Source organism: Miscanthus floridulus, unplaced genomic scaffold (assembly GCF_019320115.1).
Source record: "Miscanthus floridulus cultivar M001 unplaced genomic scaffold, ASM1932011v1 os_1267_1_2, whole genome shotgun sequence".
NCBI classification, from domain to species: Eukaryota; Viridiplantae; Streptophyta; class Magnoliopsida; order Poales; family Poaceae; genus Miscanthus; species Miscanthus floridulus.
The window spans coordinates 56,912-69,543 of NW_027097623.1; the positions used below are offsets into that span (position 1 = coordinate 56,912).

At 42.9% G+C, this 12,632-nt stretch overlaps 2 protein-coding genes across 2 annotated transcripts; both read left to right on the forward strand.

Moving 5' to 3' along the window:
• Positions 1-6,155: 6,155 nt before the first annotated feature.
• Positions 6,156-9,057, forward strand: LOC136533871 (uncharacterized). Its single transcript, XM_066526406.1, has 3 exons — positions 6,156-6,380; positions 7,223-7,360; positions 8,542-9,057. The coding sequence occupies exons 1-3, from the start codon at positions 6,270-6,272 to the stop codon at positions 8,719-8,721; spliced, it is 429 nt and encodes a 142-aa protein (XP_066382503.1). The 5' UTR covers positions 6,156-6,269; the 3' UTR covers positions 8,722-9,057.
• A 308-nt stretch (positions 9,058-9,365) lies between these two features.
• Positions 9,366-11,324, forward strand: LOC136533870 (pentatricopeptide repeat-containing protein At3g12770-like). Its single transcript, XM_066526405.1, has one exon. It carries the CDS (start codon positions 9,371-9,373, stop codon positions 11,072-11,074), a length of 1,704 nt encoding a protein of 567 aa, XP_066382502.1. The 5' UTR covers positions 9,366-9,370; the 3' UTR covers positions 11,075-11,324.
• The last annotated feature ends 1,308 nt before the right edge of the window (positions 11,325-12,632 follow it).

The following is a 12,632-nucleotide window of genomic DNA, read 5'->3' on the forward strand; positions in this document are numbered from 1 at the left end:
CTGAACATATCCAAAAACACCAGATCAAAAAAGGAAAAAGAAAACTAGTAGGCAAATGTACAACTTGTAACCAAATACTGATTGAAATATAGACCAATGTAGACAAAACAACAACAAAAACGACTCTGCCTCCACCTCGTACACATCCAGCTATGTCTCAGCATACCAGAAAAAAACAATAACAAATAAAACAAAGATTATTTCAGAGATAATAGGAGCCTAATGGTCACCCGAGTTATCAAATGAATAAAGACAGAAATTTTTTAAGGAAGGCAAAAACAAAAAAAAATCTAAGGACAGTGCATGACCAAACATATCAAAGTAATTTTTCCTTTTATTGCAACTACAATTACATAGTCCATTCAAAAATACTAGCCAAGGAAAGTTAACTTTTTAAACTTAGTACTAAATACATCAATAATACCTACGAATTACAACTAATCAACAATAGTAAGTGTAGTTGAACACTACTCTAACTACAAAATTAAGAAATAATAATATGTACATAATTATTAATGCTAATAAAAAACAATGAGAAAGCTACCAAACTTACTCTTTCATCATCACAATAATCACCATGGCCTTTAATCATCAGTATCTACATTGCATCCCTTAGTTTGAAAATTACCTAATCATTGTCAAAATCAACCAATGTCACCCCAAATGCATTTTGAGCAACTAGAGAAAAAAATAATCAAACAAGAGCATCAAAGAATGATGACTACAATAAACAAACCAAGCAAAAGGTAAACAATAAGAACAAAAAAAATATAAAAAATATAGGTTCCACCTATGAACAAAACATTACAAATACAACAACAAGCAAAAGAACAAAGGAAACATCAACAAGAATCCAGTAACCATGGCAAATCACCTCTAGTTACTTAGAATGCATCCACTGACACAACACAATGCACCAAAATAAGACAATCAAAAAATGAAACATACAAAACTGGGCTAAAATTCCAGTTGTAGTCAGGACATAATTCCAGAGAAATCAAAATGACAGAAATCATGTTGTGCCTCAACTTCTATAACACCTACAGAAGAAACAATTTACAAACAAACCACACAGAGCAGTTCATATCCGTAATTATCAGTGTCCTGACAAAGTTTCCCATGACTAAGTACTACCATTGAGCATGTCCATCTACACACAATCATATTCAAACTACAACAAACATCATCAACAAACAAAAATACGACGCCTAAGACTAAACCTCATGGACATACACGAATTAGGAACAAACAACAAATATCACAACAACACCAACCGGATCTATAATTTCTAAACATGAACCGAAAGAAAAACTCACTAATGAAACAAATCAAAGCCAGAGAAGACTGTGACTCCAACTCAACCTAGGGGTGCGCTACCGCCTATAGGTCCACCTCTGGCTCCACCTCCACCTCAGCCATCACCTCCGCCTCCGCCTTCGCCTCGACCATGAGAAAAACTCACCAGCGACGCAAATCGACGAAGGAAATCCCCTCCGCCTCAAGCTTCACCTCAGCCTCTGACTCCACCTCCCCAACACAAAACAATAGAGAGAAGATCAAAATGGCAAAAATCCAACCAAAATCAGGTCGACGACGATGGGATCTACAACATCTAATCAAAAGCTAGAAGAAACACTCACCACCGATGGCAAAATCCACGATGCAGAGGAACACGACGTTGCGGTCCGGCTACGCGTCCAGCCAGTGGAGGCAGTCGTGGTCCTTGTCGCTGCCGGGCGAGACTAGCGGCCCAACATAGGAGACCGGTGGCGTGGGGCGGTCTAGCACGCATAGCCCGTCCCTGAGCACCCGCATCGCGCATGGCTCCAGCGACTCGAAGGAGTTGATGAGGATACCGCAGGCGTCCGGCATCCAGGCAGCCACACAGATGATGCCCTGGCATGCCTTGCCGTCATCCACCAGCCCCTGTAGCAGGTCTATGATTCTGAACAGAGGAAGCGAAGACGAATGGGAAAGGAAGTGAACAGTTCAAAAGAGATAAATGCATGCATTTCCCAAAAGCAAGCTGACAGGTGGGATAAGTGTCGGCGACCAAAAATGGAGAGGACAGACCCAAGAGGGAGCGTGAGATGGAGGACGCAGATCGATCAAAACTCAAATCCGACGACCAAAAAATTTATGTGACAGACCCAAGCATTTTACACGGGCAAAGGATAGTTTTTGTGAAAAAAATATTTAGGTCTACTTCGCCCCATTTGGCTTATCCTAGATTTCACGGGCTTTTGCAACATAGGAATTTCATAGGATTGATATAGAAATTGTATATAAATTAGTTTAATTTCACATACAATCTCGGTTTCTAAATCGGTAATGATGCAATCAAGACGTCCGGACAGACGGACGCCTCCTTTGCTCACTCTCGCACGTGCTGCGCACCTAGCGACCCTATCTACTCATCCCATCCGTGCGACATGATACTCACTACGCCATTTCCTGCCTGCGTCGCCATGCCCATTCGCCCACCCCACTCCGCCTTGCTGTTGTCAGTCCCCTGCCTCGCTGTGCCCCATCCCCTACGGCCTCTTCCGCGCTGCCTCCTCCGCGCCGCATTCCCCATCGGACCTAGTCCTCGCTCGCCTCCACCTCGCTGTCTCCTTGCTGTGGCTGGCCCGCTCGCCGTGACCACCTCCACCGAGCTGGCGAGCCACGGCCGACCGAGCCGGTGAGCCTCCACAATGGGTGCTCCAGCAAGCAGGCAAGTTAGACAGGATTTGTGTGACGACATGCCCACCGGTGAGTTGCCCGTGCCACTGCCGCATAGTGAGGTCCATGCACCACCGTCAACCTCCGCGTCGGCGTGCCTCCAATTGTCCAAGCAAAGCCGATATTGCAAGAGTATGTTTCAAGTGTTTCAAATGTTTCATCCGGATGTTGCAAGTGTTTTATCTTGATGTTGCAAAAGTAGATCGAAATGTTGCACATGTTGCAGTAGCTATACATGTATGTTTCAAGTGTATGTTCCAAATGTTTCATCTTGTTTTTTAGACGTAAGTTTGCAAGTGTTTCATTTAAATGTTGCATATATTTTCACACATATGAAGTATTTTCAGGTGTTTTTTTGCAAGTGTTTCATACGCAGATGTTTGAGTGTTTCAGATGTTTCGTACGTATGTTGCAAGTGTTTCATCTGGATGTTTCAAAGTAGATTTGGTGTTGCAGCTAGTGTTTCAGATGCATGTTTCACGTGTTTTATCTTCCCTCATATGTATGTTGCAAGTGTTATATCCGGATGTTTCAAAAGTCAATTGGGTGTTGCATCTCTGTCTTCGCTTTTATGCTACCTCACCTTCGCCTCGGTGTCTCTTCCTCCTCCCGGCACCGGCTATGACTAGACATCTGCCGCCGCCTCCCCCTCTTTCTAGCTACGGAGGACATGCGAGTGGGGACTCCCCACGTGTAGTCAGGCGGTGCGAGCCCCACGTAGGTGGGCGCGAGATGCAAGTGCGGGGAGGGGGGACAGAGTGCAGGCTCGGGTGTCCATCCGAACGTCCGGCGCTAGCACTGCCGTTTCTAAATACTTGTCGCCATTGACTTTTGAAATGGTGTTTGACCATTTGTCTTATTTGAAAAATTTATGAAATTATTATGTATTTCGTTGTAATTTGTTTAATCATCAAATGTACTTCAAGTACAACTCATGTTCTTTTTATATTTAAATGTGCAAAAAAATGTTCTTTTTATATTTACATAATTTTTTTTGAATGAGATGAATGGTCAAAGATTGTGCTAAAAGTCAACAGCGACAAGTATTAAAAACAGAGGAAGTCAATCATAAAGAAACTCTAGGCCTTGCTGACAAAATCTTTTGGAAGCCAAATCCCTCAAAAAAATTCTCTTATTCTTTTATGAAGGGGATTAATTATGGTCAATTCATTCTATACCACTCCTAAAGAGTGGAATCTAGACTATATCATCAATAAAGAGGAACCCATAATATTCCATCAATTGTGCTTCAACCCCCCTATTCTATATTTTTAGCCTAAAATCACTGTACATAGACCATTTTACTCCTCTGCCTCTATTTTTCTATTTTAACCCTTTTTTAAACATTTTCTGAAAATAACACCTATGAACTTTTAATTCTGAAACTAACATGTTTGGTCACGCCAAACTAACTGGCTTGGCCAAACCACGCTACCATGTCGACCCACCTGGCGCGGCTGGCCTGCCACAATGGCAGGTCAGTCGCGCGTTGACCGATGACGTGGCTGCCCCCTACCATGCCACCGACTCCGACTCTGATGCAGCAGCTGCCGCGCCACCTAGCCTGACACGACGGGGGGAATATATAGATCCCACGTGGGCCTCCTTCCCTCTCTCTCTCTCCCTCACTTTCTTCTACCTCGATTCCTCCGCACGGAGCTTCCAGCGCCCCCAACTGGCGCCATCGGCCTCCCCTGGCCACATCCATCTCTGGGTCAAGTTGGCGGTCTCCCTCAAGCTTCCCTGGCCTCGGGCAAGGTAATGACCCTCTTATTTTGTGTTTGCATGGTGGATTTGAAGAGTAGGCTTGCTAGCTAGGGTTTGAAGAAAAAATTTATTTGGGAAGAGATGTAATCTATTTTAGGTAGATCGAATACATTATTAAACTTTGGTGTAGTGTGTGCCCTCGATTTTTACGTGCACATGTAGTTGCATTTGCTCTATGTTAACATTAGTTAGTTAGTTAGTTAGAAATTTGGTTAGCATGTTTAGGTGTAGGTTCAATTTGGTTGGTATGTGTAGGTTTTATTATGTTAGTCATAATGTTTAGAGTTTAGGTTTAGTTTTAGTTGAGTTAGCTATTTAGTATAGGTTATATGTGTAGATTAATTTGAAATGCTTAGATTAGTGTTTAAGGCAATGAGAGTTGTTTTCTTAGAACCCTCTGTTCTGATAGATGAAGGACATGTGGCGGGAGAAGTGGCAAAAACAGGGTCATCCCAGAGACAAGCAATGAGCAATTCCTGAGTGTCTCGTGTTGTTTAGAATTTGACCGATTGCACACAAATATTCATACTCTATTGCCAAACAATTATGCAAGTGATGATGAAGCAAAGTTTACCTGTCAAATGACATGACAACAGTATCTACGGGTCGAAATAAATAAATAAAAAAAATAGCTGGACGACGGTGGAAAACCGAGATTTCAAAGAATCCAAAAGGAAAAAGTCCATATTACCTATCTCAACTTTCGCGAAAGTCCGCTTTTCCTCCCCAAACTCTAAAACCAGGCAAAACACCTCCCTCAACTTTTAAAACCGTTCATCTTACCTCTCTGGCCCTATTATAAGCGGTTCTGAAGACGATTTTGCTATGGCTTTATATCTATGCTTTTCTGTAATTAAATTGAATAATTCGTAGCTGCAGTTCTACGGTCCAATTATGGTGAAATTTTAATGGTAGGCTAATTATTATATGCTTAAACTGTAGTAAAAATTTCATACTCATTAGATCATGTATAACTTAGTTATAGATTTTAGTTAGTAGTTAGGTTTATGCTTGTTAAATATAAATAAATCTATAACTAAGCTATACATGATTAAATGAGTATGAATTTTTACTACAGTTCAATCATATAATAATTAGTCCACCATAAAAATTTTATCACAATTGGACCATAGAAACTACAGCTAGAATTATTCCAATTAATTACATAAAAGCATAGATCTAAAGTCATTACAAAAACTTTGTACTAAAGCATACCATATTATATGTTCACTGTGTAGATCTACTCATGTGGAGTCCAATAAAATTGAATTTTCTATTTTATGATTTTTCTGAGATTTACTATGATTTTTCAAAGATTCAGCCAAAATAAATAAAAAAACAAAAAGACAAAACCGCCTTCAAAACAGCTTATAATAGGGCCAGGGATGTAAGATGAATGGTTTTAAAAGTTGAGGGAGGCGTTTTTACCTGGTTTTGGAATTCAAGAATGAAAAGTGGACTTTCGCGAAAGTTGAGAAATAATGTAGACTTTTTCCAATCCAAAACTTTGCAAGGTGGGTCAGGCACCTCCCCAGATGCAGTGCCCTGTCGGTCGGTATCGGCCCATGGGCCAGATCCATAAAACCCTAGCCCGTGGCCTTAGTTAAACACTTAAACCCCCTCTTCCGACCTGCCGTTTCTCGCTTCCTCGCCAAGAAAGAAAAGAAGCAGACGCACCCCACCGCATTGTTCCCCTCGTCTGTCCCTTCCCTCCCCTCCCCTCCCCCAAGCCGCAAAGGCCTCCGCAAGCATCCAGGCGGCGCGACCCCTTGAGCGCGATGGAGGAGCAGGTGGTGACGGAGCGGATCCGGCGGAAGCTGGAGGAGGTCAACGCCACCGTGCAGCAGCACCTCGCCGGCGTCCAGGACCACGTCAACTTCACCATGCAGGTAAGAAAGAGTTCGGGCGGTGGTTCTTGGGATCCGCCGCCTCGGTTTCCCGTCCTCCGAGGGTTCGTACTGTTGGGGAGGGAGGAGCGAGATACCTGTGGTACCCTGGTAAGATTGGCGCTAGAACTTTGGTCGGATTTTGGAGTTTCGTATTCTGATATGAAATTGCAGGGTGGAGGAGGGCGATAATTTTACTCTTCTTGTTGAAATTCTCGGGATTCTTTAGATATTCCGCTAATGGAGGGTAGTGGCCCGTTAATCTGATACGGAGTATTGGAGGTTCTGAGTTGTGCGAGCCTTGGATCATTTATTTTGTTCGGATGCAATTAGAAGTCCCTGAATAAGTTTATTTGCCATTGCTTTTAAATAAATGTATATGTGCGCGAAATTGGTGGGTATTGCTGCAGGACGTAGGAATGTCGAAAGAGCGGCATTGCAGTAGTGGACAATGGATGCTAATTTTTTAGATATGTGAATATAGTTTTTGATGCATGTTTTTTTTTTCTGCCATCTCTTAGAGATCTGCTAGTGTAACCTTATTGTTTGGTACTAGTAGTAACCATCTACTCCTGGAATTGTTCACGATTATGTTTATTTCCTTCACACAATTTCTGGATCTGAGAGGAAATTAATTTGGACTAATTACCTTGACATCGATTCTTGTGATGATGGAAAATGGGGTTGGACTAATAGTAGTAATTATTGGACTGAGGATATTTTATTAGTGAAAACTTTTAGTATGATTGATATCTTTGTAGGAAGGGAAGGGGCATGCTCCCAAATCGAAACACTTGAGTGCTAATTAATGTTTGAATTTCTGTTTTATTCTGATTGATTTTCAGCAAGCATACTTCAAGTGCGCATATGACTGCTTTGATCGGCGACGTACTCAAGAAGGGATCAACAGCTGTGTGGAGAATTGTAGTGTGCCTGTCCTTACCGCCAACAATATTGTTGAGAATGAGATGGCCAAGTTTCAGGTACTTCTAATGTGCTGCAATACAAGTGTCATTTTTTTTGCAGAATAGAACATAGAATTCTCTGTTCATCGTTTTTAGGTACTTAATTCCTTTCTGCTTGTGCAGTACTGTAATTATGATTGGTTATTTTTTTGATGCAGTGAAGTTAATAGTTCCATACCTGTAATTTGTTTACTTTGGAATCTTTCTGAATTTTATTTTAAGTTACTACTAATATTTGTTTTGTGTGCTCCATTTTGCTCTGATTTTATTGATCATTGCAAGTTTGCAACCACTCGAATGCTGTGTCTGAATGAACTGTCATATTTTCTGTATGCGTGATAATTTCAATGTTGTTCACCGTCACCAGCACAAATACCTCAACAAGCATGCTGCACGGGGTTTTGTTATCTACTTATCTGTGATGGTGTATTTGTTTCATGCAATCAATCATTATTTTATAATGCCATTAATTGTCACATGGTAAAGTCCCCTTCTCAGAAGATGGTTTAGGATTCACGAGCAGTATATTTTTTTGCTATAGTTATTTTGTTTGATGAATGAAGGCCTGGTGCAAGCGGTAGAGTCTTACTGCCTGTGACCGGAAGGTCCTGGGTTCGAGTCGCGGTCTCCTCGCATTGCACAGGCGAGGGTAAGGCTTGCCACTGACACCCTTCCCCAGACCCCGCACAGAGCGGGAGCTCTCTGCACTGGGTACGCCCTTTAATGAATGTGGTTTCATGATCTCAATGATTGAACAGTAGAAGTTTTAGAAGGTTCCCCCCTCAGAAATTTAATTCTTATTTCATCCCCATGTATATTGTACTTCTGACATGCAATCTGAGCACCTTCTTTTTACTCCATCTGCATCTGTTGAGATCCACATGCCAACTGTTATCCACCTGGTTATTTCATCATAAAAGATCTATTAGTAGTTTTCAGTGTTATTGAACATGGTTGTCCCAAGTATCTGGAATCATCTACAGACACAATGTTACACATCTTGTTACTTTGAACAGAAAAATGTCCTTTTGTAGGCAAAGTAGTGCATGAATAATGTCGCTGCATAACTGTTATTCATCTTCCAGTGGGTTCATAGGAGCCTTGTTTTGGCCTATTGCTATTTTAGGGTTATGCATGTATTTCTCTGCATAAACTAGCATGCCACCTACATCTTTGTTAATCATTGCCCCTTGCTTCAGGAACGGTTGAATCGGTCATTGATGGTCTGTCAAGACAAGTTTGAAGCAGCCAAGCTCCAGAAGTTGAAAACAGATGCAACTCAGGAACTGGAATCCTGTGTCAACAAATCTATCGATGACAGCATCAGGGTCCTCCCCCATGTGGTGGAGCAGATCAAGTCCACCCTCCAAATCAATTAGAGGCATTATTACCTTTAGCATATGATCCAGATATAGTTGAGAATGTTCCATATTCAAATTTGCGGCCTAAGTCCACATTTTTCAGTGGAAAAATACTTAGCTAGAACTATGCAGAGCTCTTACCAGTATCGATAGAACATGATCACTGTATCGTAGTACCAACATCATCGACATTTTGAATTCTGCTGAGCTTACAGCTTAGGCATCGAAATAGTACAAGGCTGGATGAACTTGTTTCTGTGTACTTTTGTTGCAATTTTTTTATGTTGCTTCTGTTGCAATGCAATTTAACTTTTGCTGTAGAGTATAAACTGTGCGGGAAACATTTGGTGAGACAAATGGGAAATCATTCAAACGTGAGAATTTCACAAGATCTTTGCGTTTTGGGTACTGCTGTTTGCTATGAAATTGTTTTAAAATATCTGTAAAATTGTTGCAGGTTCCTGTGGACATGGCATAAATTTGTCTGCTCGCACCTGGCAGGAGAAAAAGCAACTGTAAAAAAAAAGAATTTTGCATTTCGATTCGAACATTTTCAAACTTTCACAAACGAAATCAATTGTAAAAAAAAAAAGCAAATCAGTATTCAAAAGTCATTACAAAGCCCAACCCAGTCAAGCAGTCCAACTTGACCAGCCCAAATGTCGAAATGCCAGTACGGCCTCCTACCGCCGCCGCTGTCCTCGTCCACCGCTACATCCGCATCATCACCGCCGCCGCCGCCTCCTCGCCGGCCTCCCTCCGCGCCCTCCTCCCCATCCACGCCCGCGCCATCGTCCTCGGCGTATCCGCGAACCCGGCCTTCGCCACCAGCCTCATCGCCGGCGTGGCGCCCGCCTCCCTCGCCTACGCACGCAGGGTGTTCGACGCCGCGCCTGTACACGATGCCTACATGTGGAACACCCTCCTCCGCGTGCACGCCCACTCCCAGTCGTCGTCGCACGCCGTCGACGCCCTCGCCCTCTACAAGCGGATGCGCGCCGCCGGCGTCGCGCCGGACCATTACACCTACCCGATCGTGCTCCCGGCTTGCGCGGCTGCGCGCCGGGCGCGGCTCGGGCGGGCCGCGCACGGCGACGCGGTGCGGTTCGCGCTCGCTGGGGACGGGTTCGTGCGCTGCACTCTCATTGCGATGTACTTCCAGGAAGGGGAGGTGGCAGACGCTGAGCTAGTCTTTGCGGAGAGCCATGGATCATCCCGGACGGTGGTGTCGTGGACAGCCATGGTTGCTGGCTACGTGCAAAACTACTTCTATGGGGAGGCACTTGCGCTGTTTGGCACAATGGTTGCCGAGGGTGTACTTCCGAATGAGATCACTCTGATCAGTTTCCTGCCCTGCTTGCAGGGCCAAGAATGGCTGAATGCCGGGGAAATGGTTCACGGGTTCGTAGTCAAGTCGGGGTTTGATGCAAACATTCCATTGGCTAATGCCCTCGTCGCAATGTATGGGAAGTGCGGGAGCATTCCCATGGCAGAAGCTCTGTTTGAGGGAATGGCTGTACGCAGTCTGGTTTCTTGGAACACGATGGTTGCAATCTATGAGCAGCATGGTGATGTGGTTGTGGCAATCAAATTCTTCCGCAGGATGCTTACTGAGAAGGTGGGGTTTGATTGTGTGACTTTGGTCAGTGTTCTGTCTGCTTGTGCACGCTCAGGAGCCCTGGAGACTGGCAAATGGGTGCATGAGTTTGCCCGGAGTCATGGGCTTGACACAGATGCAAGGATTGGCAATGTTCTTGTCGACATGTATGCAAAGTGCGGCGAGATTGCTGATGCAAGGAGGGTCTTTGACTGTTTGCATGTGCGTGGTGTTGTGTCCTGGAGTGCCATGATAAGTGCATATGCCAACCATGGGGATTCTGAGGAGGCTCTCAAGGTCTTCTGCCTGATGAAAAGTGAAGGGGTGAGACCAAATTCTTTCACATTCACTGCAGTTCTAGTGGCGTGTGGCCACTCAGGCCTTGTTAACCAAGGACTGAAGCATTTCAACAGCATCCTTTCTGACTACCAAATGTCGCCTACACTGGAGCACTATGCCTGCATGGTTGACATGCTAGGGCGAGCTGGTAGACTTGTGGAAGCATATGAAATCATCAGGGGAATGTCGTTGCGCCCAGACAAGTGCGTGTGGGGTGCATTCCTTGGGGGTTGTAAGCTTCACGGCAATCTGGAGCTAGCTGAATCCGTTGCCAAGGACCTCTTCCAGTCAGGCTCCAATGATGTCACATTCTATGTTTTGATGTCAAACATGTACTTCGAAGCCGGAATGTTGGAAGATGCAGAAAGGATAAGACGAGCCATGAAGGAGATGGAACTCAAGAAGACAGCCGGGCGTAGCACAGTAAACCAATAGGGAAAGAATAGCCATCATTTTCCATTATATGTACTAACATGCAGTTTTGATGGTCAAATTGTTTCATCTGTAATTATATAAACTTACCACATGTGGTTCTTCCCTTCTCACTTACCATTTTTATCCATGTTGTCTAGCATGCTTTCCAACCTTCATAAATCTGCTGATGTCCTCCAGAATTTTCAGAGGGCACGTGTTTGATGTAATTTTCATACCAGAGCAACAAAAACATTAGAAACAGAAACCTCAAGCCTCCAATGTATACTGTGACTCTGTGAGTAACCCATGAGAAAATGGCTTTTTTTCCTATGCCATATTCAGCCAAAATGACATTGTGATTTCTGAGCGGAACTTCAAAATGTATCCCAAATCTCCAATCGTTGTCTGTTCCTGAGGTGAGATTTTTGCCCCCAGCAGCCTCTCTCTTAATTCATTTACTGTTAGGTCTCTTGTTCATAATTTTGGTTTTGTGGTGAGATGGGTTCGTAGATACTTCTGCTTGGGTTCAATTAATGGCTGTATAACTGTGCGCTACACACTTTCTTGTAGATTATTAGGCCTGTAATTTATTCATTCAAACTAGGTTTAGTCTTTTAAGTCTCCACTGCAGGGAAGGCACTAGTAGTTTGATGAATTGAAGCACCTTGATTTTTGGCAGTAGTTTCAGTGTCATCAAAATTTGTGTGCCTATGCTCTCTTCTGGGATGGTGTTGGACTGATGATGAGACCCAACATTGTTACCATTTTGATATACCGGTTATGCTTATAATCCTCTGCATTAGAAAACCTGAACTCCTGAAGTCCTGATTATATGTTGGGGGTGGAAAATAGTTTTGTAAGCTGAATTTGGTCCATCTTAGCCAACTGAGTGCTAGTTTGGGTAAAACTTATTGAATGTTAAAACTTTTGAGTATCCAATATTCTAATCTCTGAAGCTTAGTGAATTTTACAACTCTTTAATTTCTACTCTCTGATCCGATTAGTATATCATCAAAGCAGAGGTGAGCAAATTGTTTTTTTAGAAATATAATGCTCATCACTAAAGACAATTAATAAAATTCAAGATCTCTAGTTATAAATTTTCTTATATATTTGTCTAAATTACATGGTTATAAATTTCGTATCAGCTAGCAGAGATTGAGGAATTGTTTGAGAAGGCCAAAAAGGCTCTCCCCTTCTGCCACCCTGGGATAGTAAAGTATAAAGGTAGCCATGCCAGCACTAACAAGTTCTAGAGGACAGCCAATCAGTCCACTCTAGCAGGTCAAGGACGCTTCTAATTGTGCAGTATAGTTTTTATTTGATTAAATCATCAAAGCTTCTGTCCTGTATCATTTTTTTTTTGTTATGCACTCACTAAAGCCTTAAATTTGCAGCAATATATCAAGATGCAGTTTCCTTGGCTCAGTACCAAAGGAAATTGGTAAGTTCTCTCAAATTAATGACAATGTGATACATATAATAATCACTATTCAACTAGCAGTAATATATTTGTCGTGGCCAGGTCAATTTCATGATTAATGTATATCTTTGATTTCATTGCTAGATGTTCTTATGA